General features: G+C 46.8%; 1 protein-coding gene across 3 annotated transcripts in view; it reads right to left on the reverse strand.

Annotated features, from left to right (window-relative positions):
- LOC141164429 (histidine--tRNA ligase, cytoplasmic-like) overlaps positions 1-13,511 on the reverse strand; it is a 161,773-nt gene that overhangs the window by 138,537 nt on the left and 9,725 nt on the right. For all 3 annotated transcript variants that reach the window (XM_073649639.1, XM_073649638.1, XM_073649637.1), the window contains exon 4: positions 8,349-8,468. In XM_073649639.1, coding sequence (XP_073505740.1) covers positions 8,349-8,468 — 120 coding nt within the window. The remainder of the gene's footprint in view (positions 1-8,348; positions 8,469-13,511) is intronic.

The following is a 13,511-nucleotide window of genomic DNA, read 5'->3' on the forward strand; positions in this document are numbered from 1 at the left end:
TCAGCACTTCTCAGTGTATAACACAGGCCTACAGGGCAGAGGAGCTCAGTGACATCAGCACTTCTCAGTGTATAACACAGGCATACAGGGCAGAGGAGCTCAGTGACATCAGCACTTCTCTATGTATAACACAGGCATACAGGGCAGAGGAGCTCAGTGACATCAGCACTTCTCAGTGTATAACACAGGCCTACAGGGCAGAGGAGCTCAGTGACATCAGCACTTCTCAGTGTATAACACAAGCCTACAGGGCAGAGGAGCTCAGTGACATCAGCACTTCTCAGTGTATAACACAGGCCTACAGGGCAGAGGAGCTCAGTGACATCAGCACTTCTCTATGTATAACACAGGCATACAGGGCAGAGGAGCTCAGTGACATCAGCACTTCTCAGAGTATAACACAGGCCTACAGGGCAGAGGAGCTGAGTGACATCAGCACTTCTCTGTGTATAACACAGGCCTACAGGGCAGAGGAGCTCAGTGACATCAGCACTTCTCTATGTATAACACAGGCATACAGGGCAGAGGAGCTCAGTGACATCAGCACTTCTCAGTGTATAACACAGGCATACAGGGCAGAGGAGCTCAGTGACATCAGCACTTCTCAGTGTATAACACAGGCCTACAGGGCAGAGGAGCTCAGTGACATCAGCACTTCTCAGTGTATAACACAGGCATACAGGGCAGAGGAGCTCAGTGACATCAGCACTTCTCAGTGTATAACACAGGCATACAGGGCAGAGGAGCTCAGTGACATCAGCACTTATCAGAGTATAACACAGGCATACAGGGCAGAGGAGCTCAGTGACATCAGCACTTCTCAGTGTATGACACAGGCCCACAGGGCAGAGGAGCTCAGTGACATCAGCACTTCTCTATGTATAACACAGGCATACAGGGCAGAGGAGCTCAGTGACATCAGCACTTCTCTGTGTATAACACAGGCCTACAGGGCAGAGGAGCTCAGTGACATCAGCACTTCTCTATGTATAACACAGGCATACAGGGCAGAGGAGCTCAGTGACATCAGCACTTCTCTATGTATAACACAGGCATACAGGGCAGAGGAGCTCAGTGACATCAGCACTTCTCAGTGTATAACACAGGCATACAGGGTAGAGGAGCTCAGTGACATCAGCACTTCTCAGTGTATAACACAGGCATACAGGGCAGAGGAGCTCAGTGACATCAGCACTTCTCAGTGTATGACACAGGCCTACAGGGCAGAGGAGCTCAGTGACATCAGCACTTCTCTATGTATGACACAGGCATACAGGGCAGAGGAGCTCAGTGACATCAGCACTTCTCAGTGTATAACACAGGCATACAGGGCAGAGGAGCTCAGTGACATCAGCACTTCTCAGAGTATAACACAGGCCTACAGGGCAGAGGAGCTCAGTGACATCAGCACTTCTCAGAGTATAACACAGGCATACAGGGCAGAGGAGCTCAGTGACATCAGCACTTCTCAGTGTATAACACAGGCATACAGGGCAGAGGAGCCCAGTGACATCAGCACTTCTCAGTGTATGACACAGGCCTACAGGGCAGAGGAGCTCAGTGACATCAGCACTTCTCAGAGTATAACACAGGCATACAGGGCAGAGGAGCTCAGTGACATCAGCACTTCTCAGTGTATAACACAGGCCTACAGGGCAGAGGAGCTCAGTGACATTAGCACTTCTCTATGTATAACACAGGCCTACAGGGCAGAGGAGCTCAGTGACATCAGCACTTCTCAGTGTATAACACAGGCCTACAGGGCAGAGGAGCTCAGTGACATCTGCACTTCTCAGAGTATAACACAGGCCTACAGGGCAGAGGAGCTCAGTGACATCAGCACTTCTCAGTGTATAACACAGGCCTACAGAGCAGAGGAGCTCAGTGACATCAGCACTTCTCAGTGTATAACACAGGCCTACAGGGCAGAGGAGCTCAGTGACATCAGCACTTCTCAGAGTATAACACAGGCCTACAGGGCAGAGGAGTTCAGTGACATCAGCACTTCTCAGTGTATAACACAGGCATACAGGGCAGAGGAGCTCAGTGACATCAGCACTTCTCAGTGTATAACACAGGCATACAGGGCAGAGGAGCTCAGTGACATCAGCACTTCTCAGTGTATAACACAGGCATACAGGGCAGAGGAGCTCAGTGACATCAGCACTTCTCAATGTATAACACAGGCATACAGGGAAGAGGAGCTCAGTGACATCAGCACTTCTCAGTGTATAACACAGGCATACAGGGCAGAGGAGCTCAGTGACATCAGCACTTCTCAGTGTATAACACAGGCCTACAGGGCAGAGGAGCTCAGTGACATCAGCACTTCTCAGTGTATGACAGGCCTACAGGGCAGAGGAGCTCAGTGACATCAGCACTTCTCTATGTATAACACAGGCATACAGGGCAGAGGAGCTCAGTGACATCAGCACTTCTCAGTGTATGACACAGGCCTACAGGGCAGAGGAGCTCAGTGACATCAGCACTTCTCTATGTATAACACAGGCATACAGGGCAGAGGAGCTCAGTGACATCAGCACTTCTCAGTGTATAACACAGGCCTACAGGGCAGAGGAGCTCAGTGACATCAGCACTTCTCTATGTATAACACAGGCCTACAGGGCAGAGGAGCTCAGTGACATCAGCACTTCTCAGCGTATAACACAGGCCTACAGGGCAGAGGAGCTCAGTGACATCAGCACTTCTCAGTGTATAACACAGGCATACAGGGCAGAGGAGCTCAGTGACATCAGCACTTCTCAGTGTATGACACAGGCCTACAGGGCAGAGGAGCTCAGTGACATCAGCACTTCTCTATGTATAACACAGGCATACAGGGCAGAGGAGCTCAGTGAAATCAGCACTTCTCAGTGTATAACACAGGCATACAGGGCAGAGGAGCTCAGTGACATCAGCACTTCTCAGAGTATAACACAGGCCTACAGGGCAGAGGAGCTCAGTGACATCAGCACTTCTCAGAGTATAACACAGGCCTACAGGGCAGAGGAGCTCAGTGACATCAGCACTTCTCAGTGTATAACACAGGCATACAGGGCAGAGGAGCTCAGTGACATCAGCACTTCTCAGTGTATAACACAGGCATACAGGGCAGAGGAGCTCAGTGACATCAGCACTTCTCTATGTATAACACAGGCATACAGGGCAGAGGAGCTCAGTGACATCAGCACTTCTCAGTGTATAACACAGGCATACAGGGCAGAGGAGCTCAGTGACATCAGCACTTCTCTATGTATAACACAGGCATACAGGGTAGAGGATCTCAGTGACATCAGCACTTCTCAGTGTATAACACAGGTCTACAGGGCAGAGGAGCTCAGTGACATCAGCACTTCTGTGTGTATAACACAGGCCTACAGGGCAGAGGAGCTCAGTGACATCAGCACTTCTCTATGTATAACACAGGCATACAGGGCAGAGGAGCTCAGTGACATCAGCACTTCTCAGTGTATAACACAGGCATACAGGGCAGAGGAGCTCAGTGACATCAGCACTTCTCAGTGTATAACACAGGCCTACAGGGCAGAGGAGCTCAGTGACATCAGCACTTCTCAGTGTATAACACAGGCCTACAGGGCAGAGGAGCTCAGTGACATCAGCACTTCTCAGTGTATAACACAGGCATACAGGGCAGAGGAGCTCCGTGACATCAGCACTTCTCAGTGTATAACACAGGCCTACAGGGCAGAGGAGCTCAGTGACATCAGCACTTCTCAGTGTATAACACAGGCCTACAGGGCAGAGGAGCTCAGTGACATTAGCACTTCTCTATGTATAACACAGGCATACAGGGCAGAGGAGCTCAGTGACACCAGCACTTCTCAGTGTATAACTCAGGCCTACAGGGCAGAGGAGCTCAGTGACATCAGCACTTCTCTATGTATAACACAGGCATACAGGGCAGAGGAGCTCAGTGACATCAACACTTCTCAGTGTATAACACAGGTATACAGGGCAGAGGAGCTCAGTGACATCAGCACTTCTCAGTGTATAACACAGGCATACAGGGCAGAGGAGCTCAGTGACATCAGCACTTCTCAGTGTATAACACAGGCCTACAGGGCAGAGGAGCTCAGTGACATCAGCACTTCTCAGTGTATAACACAGGCATACAGGGCAGAGGAGCTCAGTGACATCAGCACTTCTCAATGTATAACACAGGCATACAGGGAAGAGGAGCTCAGTGACATCAGCACTTCTCAGTGTATAACACAGGCATACAGGGCAGAGGAGCTCAGTGACATCAGCACTTCTCAGTGTATAACACAGGCATACAGGGCAGAGGAGCTCAGTGACATCAGCACTTCTCAGTGTATAACACAGGCATACAGGGCAGAGGAGCTCAGTGACATCAGCACTTCTCAGTGTATAACACAGGCCTACAGGGCAGAGGAGCTCAGTGACATCAGCACTTCTCTATGTATAACACAGGCATACAGGGCAGAGGAGCTCAGTGACACCAGCACTTCTCAGTGTATAACACAGGCCTACAGGGCAGAGGAGCTCAGTGACATCGGCACTTCTCGGTGTATAACACAGGCATACAGGGCAGAGGAGCTCAGTGACATCAACACTTCTCAGTGTATAACACAGGCCTACAGGGCAGAGGAGCTCAGTGACATCAGCACTTCTCAGTGTATAACAGGCATACAGGGCATTGGAGCTCAGTGACATCAGCACTTCTCAATGTATAACACAGGAATACAAGGCAGAGGAGCTCAGTGACATCAGCACTTCTCAGTGTATAACACAGGCATACAGGGCAGAGGAGCTCAGTGACATCAGCACTTCTCAGTGTATAACACAGGCATACAGGGCAGAGGAGCTCAGTGACATCGGCACTTCTCAGTGTATAACACAGGCCTACAGGACTGTCAGCTGACAGGGTAGAGGAGCTCAGTGACATCGACACTTCTACTGTCACAGCTGGTTCTTGTGTGCTCAGTGACATCGGCACTTCTCAGTGTATAACACAGGCATACAGGGCAGAGGAGCTCAGTGACATCAGCACTTCTCAGTGTATAACACAGGCCTACAGGACTGTCAGCTGACAGGGTAGAGGAGCTCAGTGACATCGACACTTCTCCTACTGTCACAGCTGGTTCTTGTGTGCTTCGTGACATCGGCACTTCTCAGTGTTCTGTCAGCTGCTGGCTCCTGTGCTGCCTAGTAAAGATGAAAATTCCACCAAATGTGCCTCAAGACGATCAATAAATGTGTTATGCACCACATAGTCCAATTATACAATCTGCTAACATTAGAGACAGATACCTACAGATAGCTATGTATATCTAAATAGAGAGTTAGTGGATTAATGGATAGGTATTGAACAGTGTTTCCCAAACTCCAGTCCTCACGGCCCCCAACATGTCATGTTTTCAGAATTTCCTTAGTTTTGCACAGGTGATGGCATTATTATTAAGGCATCAGAACTGCCACAGGTTCTCTTACCTGTGCAACACTAAGGAAATCCTGAAAACATAATGTGTTGCGGGGCCGTGTTTGGGAAACACTGATATAGATAGATAGAACTATCTAAATCATATCTGTCTCTAATGTTAGCAGAGTGTATAACTGGACTGTGTGGTGCATAACACATTTATTGATTGTCTTGAGGCACATTTGCTGGAATTTTCATCACTACTAGGCAACACTGGAGCCAGCAGCTGACAGAACACTGAGAAGTGCCGATATCTCTGAGCACACAGGAACCTGCTGACTGTAGGAGGGCTGCTGATGTTACTGAGCTCCTCTGTCCTGTATGCCTGTGTTATACACTGAGAAGTGCCGATGTCACTGAGCACACAGAAACCAGTTGACAGTAGGAGGACTGCTGATATTACTGAGCTCCTCTACCCTGTCAGCTGACTGTCCTGTATGCCTGTGTTTTACTATACAAGTGCCGATGTCACTGAGAACACATGAACCAGCTGACGGTAGGAGGACTGCTGGTGTTACTGAGCTCCTCTGCCCTGTATGCCTGTGTTATACACTGAGAAGTGCTGATGTCACTGAGCTCCTCTGCCCTGTATGCCTGTGTTATACACTGAGAAGTGCTGATGTCACTGAGCTCCTCTGCCCTGTATGCCTGTGTTATACACTGAGAAGTGCCGATGTCACTGAGCACACAGGAACCAGCTGACGGGGCAGAAGAGCTGTGTGCCGACAACCAACAGCTGAAAGTGATGCGAGTATGCCAGTGATCTTAAGCGCTAGGGTGATGGATGGGGATAAAAAAACTGAATAAAACAGGGGTAAATGGTCAATTGAGACCTTTTATTAGAAAACCTTGTATAATCCACAACGCGTTTCGACAGCACACCGGTGATCACCCTTAGATGCCATATTCAGTATCTGTGGAACTCAATAGGAATTTATCCTCCCAACCAGCAAATTGGTTCAGAAACAGCATAGGGGGACATCTTCTAGAAGGTTTTTGAAAGGTTTCCTTTCGGATTTCATTTATAAGGTATTTTGAAAGTTTATTAAAACCGCTTGCTCTACATAATTATTAGATAAAAACTAAATCAACAGTTACGTTTTAAGCACTTTAAGGGCCCCTATACATGGACTGACCGGCAGCACGATACGACCGCTGACTGGTAAACCTTTACCAACTGGTGGCCATTTAATAACGTGTTAACACAAGCAGAACAAGGTCACACAGATTAACACTGAGTGATCTGTAACAGGTCGCTCACTGTGCATAGGCAGCCATTGCTCTTGGGAGGGCGAGTCCTGTTTATACAGGACAATGCACGGCCGACGCCGATGATCTTTTGTGCTGCACAAAAAAAACATTTTTCCCAATAGCCGAGCATTTTGCTTGTTCATCAGGTGATTGGCAGCCTGTTACCTTGAAAGCATATTGTGGAACGAACATTAATAAAAACACTCAACTATCTTTCAGTGTAAATGCAGCTTAGAGAGTAATCATGGTTTAACTTTTTTTCCCCATAAATCAACAGTATATGAGATAATAAGAAACTTTGCAATAGATCTTATTAGAGAAATCTACATATTTCACCTCCTGGTCTGATCTTAGACTCTGTCTTAAGGTATGATCTGTCTTGAGTGACTACTTACTTTCCCATTACTGAGATAGGAGATGACAGTAAAGTTTTATGGAACTTTCAGCAGAATATCTGTATCTGCCTCTAACTCCTCCATTCGACTCCAATCTCCATAGAACGTTAAAAGCACCAACTGTCATCTCCCATTTCAGTAATGGAAAAGTCTGTGTTCACTGAATACAGATTTTCCCATAAAGTAAGAATAGAATATCAGTCCAGGAGAAAAAAAAAGCAGATTTCTCTGAGATATATTACAAAGTTTCTTATTTTCATAAGTACTATTGATTTATTAATTAACCATTAAACTGACGGTTAGTCTACAATCTTTATCCCCCTCACTTATTTTCAGACCCCCTGTAAATGTCTGCTAAAAGCATTGTTTTCTCTGAGATAAGCTGCCTGCCGATGTGGCATTCTCATAGAGAGCACAGGAGCACTCGGCCGAGTGAGCGCTCCTTTGTATGGGAAAGTTGGCCGAGACGGATCTCAGCTGAACAATCGGCCAAAGTGACAGACATCTAATGTGTATGGCCAGCCTGAGGCTACATTCACCCGAGCATATAAAAAAGTTTTTTTCATCTGTATAGCATCTGTTTCTATACATCATGAGTTATTAAAATTTACAGGACCAACTACAGCTTCCAATGATAAAAAAAACCCTGATGTATCTATAAAAATCAAATGCTAACTGGATGATCCGTATAGCATGTAATTTATTTTGCGCACCCATAGACTTGAATGGGTAAATATCAGGCAAATCATAGAGAAGACTAGCGCATGCTGTGATTTTTTTCACATGGACATTCGGTCATCTGAACATCACTATTGAATAACATGGGTCCGAGTGCTGTCACTTTTTATTACAGACAGCACTCTGAGCGAAAATACAGTTGTGTAAAAATGGCTTAACACAGAGAAGGGAGGGGGAGACCAGTGCATGTCAGTTCTCTGTAATAGACTGCAGGACAACCAGCTATGTGAAGGAGTTGTACAGGGTTTTCATAAAAAAAAAAAAAAATTTTGTTGCAGATTATTTAGAAAATTGCTTCATTTTGCTTTCAGAATAATTATCATGCTGTGCTTATATAGCGCTATCATATTCCACAGCGCTTTACAGATATTATCATCACTGTCCCCAATGGAGCTCACAATCTAAATTGCCTATCGGTATGTCTTTGGATGCAAGCAACCAATATTATTCTATTAGACAGTTTTGTTCCTTCTGTTTCTTAACATCATTGAAAAAAAACTAACCTTCAGCTCAAATACAGGGGTGTCAATGCCCTCCGCTCCATGACGTTTAAAGCAATTCCGTACTATGCTGAACACCTTCTCCCGAACAGCCATTTGTTTAGGATCAACATCATGTGTGCCCTGTAATTTCAAGCAAATTAAATAAAAGTTAAGGGAAAGTATCACATTATATATATATATATATATATATATATATATATATATATATATATATATATATATATATATATATATATATACAGTACTGTGCAAACATTTTAGGCAGAGGTAAGATAAAATGCTGCAAAGTATGAAGGTGTCAAAAACAGAAGTGTTAATAGTTTTGTTTTATAAACTAATAAAATGCAGAGTGAATGAACAAAAGAAAGACCTAAATCACATCAATTGCTATGACCAAAAGTGCATCAGTTCTTCTAGGTACACTTGAACACTGTTTGTTAAGGAAATCGGGAGGTTGTTCCAAACATCTTGGAGAAATAACCACAGATCTTCTGTTGATGTTGGCTTGCGCAAACCCTTCTGCCTCTTCATGTAATCACAGACACACTCAATATTGAGATCAGGGTTCTGTGGGACCATTCATGTTCTTCCTTCATGTTACAGGTCATACACTATGGCAAGACTGAGCTCTGCAACAAGACAAGGTAGTTAAACTGCATTACCAAGGTCTCTCCCAGACAAAAATGTCAAAACAAACTGGGGTTTCAAGATGTGTTGTTAAAGCTCTTTTGGAGAAGCACTAACAAATGGGCAACGTTAAGAACCATTGACACAGTGGTCAGCAAAGGAAACGCGCAACAGATGAAAGACACATCATGCTAATTTTCCTTCCAAATCAGAAGATTTCTTTCAAAACCAGCAGTGCCATCAGCTCAGAACTGGCAACAACCTGTGGGACCCAGCTACACCCATATACTGTTCAAAGAAGTCTGGCCAGATGTCATCTTCATGGAAGAATTGCAACCAAAAAGCCATACCTTCGATATGGATCAAAGCAAAGTGACTAAACTATGCATGAAAACATGGGAACTGCGCTGCAGAAAGACAGCAGCAGGTGCTCTGGGCTGATAAGTCAAAATGTGAAATATCTGGCTGCAACAGAAGGGCCGGAGAGAGGTACAATAATTAATGTCTACAGGTAACAGTGAAGCATGGTGGAGGGTCCTTGCATGTTTGGAGCTAAATTTCAGCAAACAGAGTTGGGGATTTGGTCAGGATTAATGGTGTCCTCATTGCTGATTGTAGCATCGGCGTCTCTGCCCCGTTCTAGGCAGAGACGCCGTCCCTCTCACCTCCCCGCTCCTGGCGCGGCGTCCTCCAGCGCTGCTCTCCCCGCTGCTTCCGGCACGCGCTCCTTCCCCGGCAGTGTGCTTAGGGCGCGCGCGCGCTCCCCCTCTCTTAAAGGGACCGCGCGCGCCGTCCTAAGGAGTCCCCGGCCAATTGCCGGAGGACCTCCCATATAAAAGGCACCTCCTCCAAAATGGAGGTGCCCGAGCAATGTTGTAGCACTGTTCACTACTCTGCTTCAGCCCTCAGGTCCCGTTGCCAGTTACCTGCCAGATTCCTGCCAGTCTGCTGTCTAATTCCTGCCTGATATCCTGCTACCTGCCTGCTAGCCTGAGGTGCGACGGTCTACCTTCCAACTTCTGTCAGTCTGTCTAAGGACCAGCTTGCCCGCTCACCTGGGAGCGCACATCTTCTACCTGCCTGCTTGCCTGAGGTCCGACGGTCTGCCTTCCAACTCCTGTCAGTCTGTCTAAGGACCAGCTTGCCCGCTCACTTGGGAGCGCTCATCTGCTGCCTGTCTGCTAGCCTACCAGGAGGCTCTGCCGTCACGTGCTGTGACCACCCGCCTGTCCAGAGACTCCTGCCCGCTCACCTGGGAGCGCTCATCTGCTACCTGTCTGTTGGTCTTCCTGGAGGCTCCGCCGTCACATCCTGTGACCACCCGATTATCCAGAGACTCTCGCCTGCTCACCTGGGAGCTCACGTCTATCATCTGCCGCCACAGGTCGTACCAATCCTTTACCCAGAGACTGCCCCGGTCACTTGCCGTGACCTCCTGCCCGTTCATCCAGAGACTGCCCCGGTCACTTGCCGTGACCTCCTGCCCGTTCATCCAGAGACTGCCCCGGTCACTTGCCGTGACCTCCTGCCCGTTCATCCAGAGACTGCCCCGGTCACTTGCCGTGTCCTCCTGTCCATTCATTCAGAGACTGTCCCAGTCACCTGCTGTGACTGCCTGCCCGTCTACCCTGGTCGCCACCCACTCCCTTACAAGGACCGCCCCCTTGTATAGTAGCTCAGAGGTTCCGCCTCCCAGACCCGTTACACTGATACATATAAGCAGATATTTATCTATCATGAAATGCCATCAATGAGGCGTCTGATCGGCTCCAAATTTATTTAGTAGCAGGACGACCCCAAATAAACAGATAATGTCATTCACTACTGTCGTCAACATAAAAAAAATGAGGAGTCCTGGAAGTGATGATACTGCCCCCAGAGAAACCTGATCTCACCATCAAAGAGTCTGCATGGGATTACATGAAGAGACAGAAGGATTTACGCAAGCCGACATCCACAGAAGATCTGTGGTTACTTCTACAAGATGTTTGGGATAACCTCCCCGCCAAGTGCCTTCAAAACCATGTACAAGTGTATCAAAAAGAAGTTCATGCAAAATAGAAAAAGGTTTAAAGCCACAAAGTGTATGTCAAATGACCAGATTTAATCATGGCAAGAGAAGCTGATGTGACTGGACAACCCCTTTCATTATTAAGAGTTATGAGGCGAGGCCTTACAACTTATTCTAAGAACAACCTATAAGACCCTGCCACTTTGGAGCTACCCATTCATCTGACCATTACAAGTTGGCCCTGGATAAAGTCCTGCACATCCTTACGCTTGCTCATTTTTCTCGCTTCCAGTACTGACTGTTCGCTAGCTGCCTAATATACAGGTGCATCTCACTAAATTAGAATATCATCAAAAAGTTAATGTATTTCAGTTCTTCAATACAAAAAGTGAAACTCATTATATAGAGTCATTACAAACAGAGTGATCTATTTCAAGTGTTTATTTCTGTTAATGTTGATGATTATGGCTTACAGCCAATGAAAACACAAAAGTCATTATCTCAGTAAATTAGAATAATTAACAAAAAACACCTGCAAAGGCTTCCTAAAAGCTTAAAAAGGTCCCTTAATCTGTTTCAGTAGGCTCCACATCATGGGGAAGACTGCTAACTTGACAGATGTCCAGAAGGCAGTCATTGACACACTCCACAAGGAGGGTAAGCCACAAAAGGTCATTGGCAAAGAAGCTAGCTGTTCACACAGTGCTGTATCCAAACATATTAATGGAAAGCTGAGTGGAAGGAAAAAGTGTAGTAGAAAAAGGTGCACAAGCAACGGGGATAACCGCAACCTTGAAGGGATTGTTAAGAAAAGGCCATTCAAAATTGTGGGGGAGATTCACAAGGAGTGGACTGCTGCTGGAGTCATTGCTTCAAGAGCCACCACACACAGACGTATCCAGGACATGGGCTACAAGTGTCGCATTCCTTGTGTCAAGCCACTCATGACCAATAGACAACACCAGAAGCGTCTTACCTGGGCCAAGGAGAAAAAGACCTGGACTGTTGCTCAGTGGTCCAAGGTGTTGTTTTCAGATGAAAGTAAATTTTGCATCTCATCTGGAAATTAAGGTCCCAGAGTCTGGAGGAAGAGTGGAGAGGCCACAATCCAAGCTGCTGGAGGTCTAGTGTGAAGTTTCCACAATCAGTGATGGTTTGGGTAGCCATGTCATCTGCTGGTGTAGGTCCACTGTGTTTTATCAAGACCAAAGTCAGCGCAGACGTCTATTAGGAAATTTTTGAGCATTTTATGCTTCCCTCTGCCTTTTTGGAGATGGAAATGTCATTCTCCAGCAGGACTTGGCACCTGTCCACACTGCCAAAAGTACCAATACCTGGTTTACAAACAACAGTATCACTGTGCTTGATTAGCCAGCAAACTCGCCTGACCTTAACCCCATAGAGAATCTATTATAGAGAATCTATGGGGTATTGTCAAGAGGAAGATGAGACACCAGACCCAACAATGCAGATGAGCTGAAGGCTGCTATCAAAGCAACCTGGGCTTCCATAACACCTCAGCAGTGCCACAGGCTGATCGCCTCCATGCAACGCCGCATTGATGCAGTAATTGATGCAAAAGGAGCCCCAACCAAGTATTGAGTGCATTTACTGATCATACATTTCAGTAGGCCAACATTTCGGATTTTAAAAACATTTTTCAAGCTGTTGTTATAAAGTATTCTAATTTACTGAGATAATGACTTTTGTGTTTTCATTGGCTGTAAGCCATAATCATCAACATTAACAGAAATAAACACTTGAAATAGATCACTCTGTTTGTAATGACTCTATATAATACTGTATATATAATCGTCTTATCCCGTCCGTCTGTCTGTCTGTCCTGGAAATCCCGCGTCGCTGATTGGCCGCGGCCAAACCAATCGGCGACACGAGATTTCAGAAAAAGATGGCGGCCGTTAGCGGCTCATCTGCCGCACGGAGGTCAGCGGCGATGCAGCTGGGAGATGAGCGGCGCTAGCCGGTCATCTCCCTACTGCTCGCAGCAGAAGTACCCCGACTGGCGGCGCCTCTGCCCTCCATGCGGCTACCGTCGGGAGATCAGCGCCTAGGGCCACTGATTTCCCGACGGCAAGTGTGAAGGGAGGACCGGGGAGCGGCGCCGCCAGCCGGGATACTTCTGCTGCAAGCAGCCGGTCATCTCCCGGCTGCTCGCAGCGGAAGTACCCGCACAGGCAGCACCGCTCCCCGGTCCTCACTAATAGGATTCGCTGATTGGTCGTGGCCGCGACTAATCAGCACTATTGGCGCCAAATTTAAACCTCGCTCTGCTGATTGGTCGGGGTCGCCGACCGCGACCAATCAGCGATATTGGCGCCAAATTTAAACACCGCTTTGCTGATTGGTCGCGGTCGGCCGCATACATATTCTAGAATACCCGATGCGTTAGAATCGGGCCACCATCTAGTATAATATATGAGCTTAACTTTTTGTATTTAAGAACTGAAACAAATTAACTTTTTGATGATATTCTAATTTAGTGAGATGCATCTGTACTCCCATTC

Source organism: Phyllobates terribilis, unplaced genomic scaffold, assembly GCF_046119375.1.
Source record: "Phyllobates terribilis strain yellow unplaced genomic scaffold, ASM4611937v1 Scaffold_10__3_contigs__length_209671492, whole genome shotgun sequence".
In the NCBI taxonomy this organism is placed as follows: domain Eukaryota; kingdom Metazoa; phylum Chordata; class Amphibia; order Anura; family Dendrobatidae; genus Phyllobates; species Phyllobates terribilis.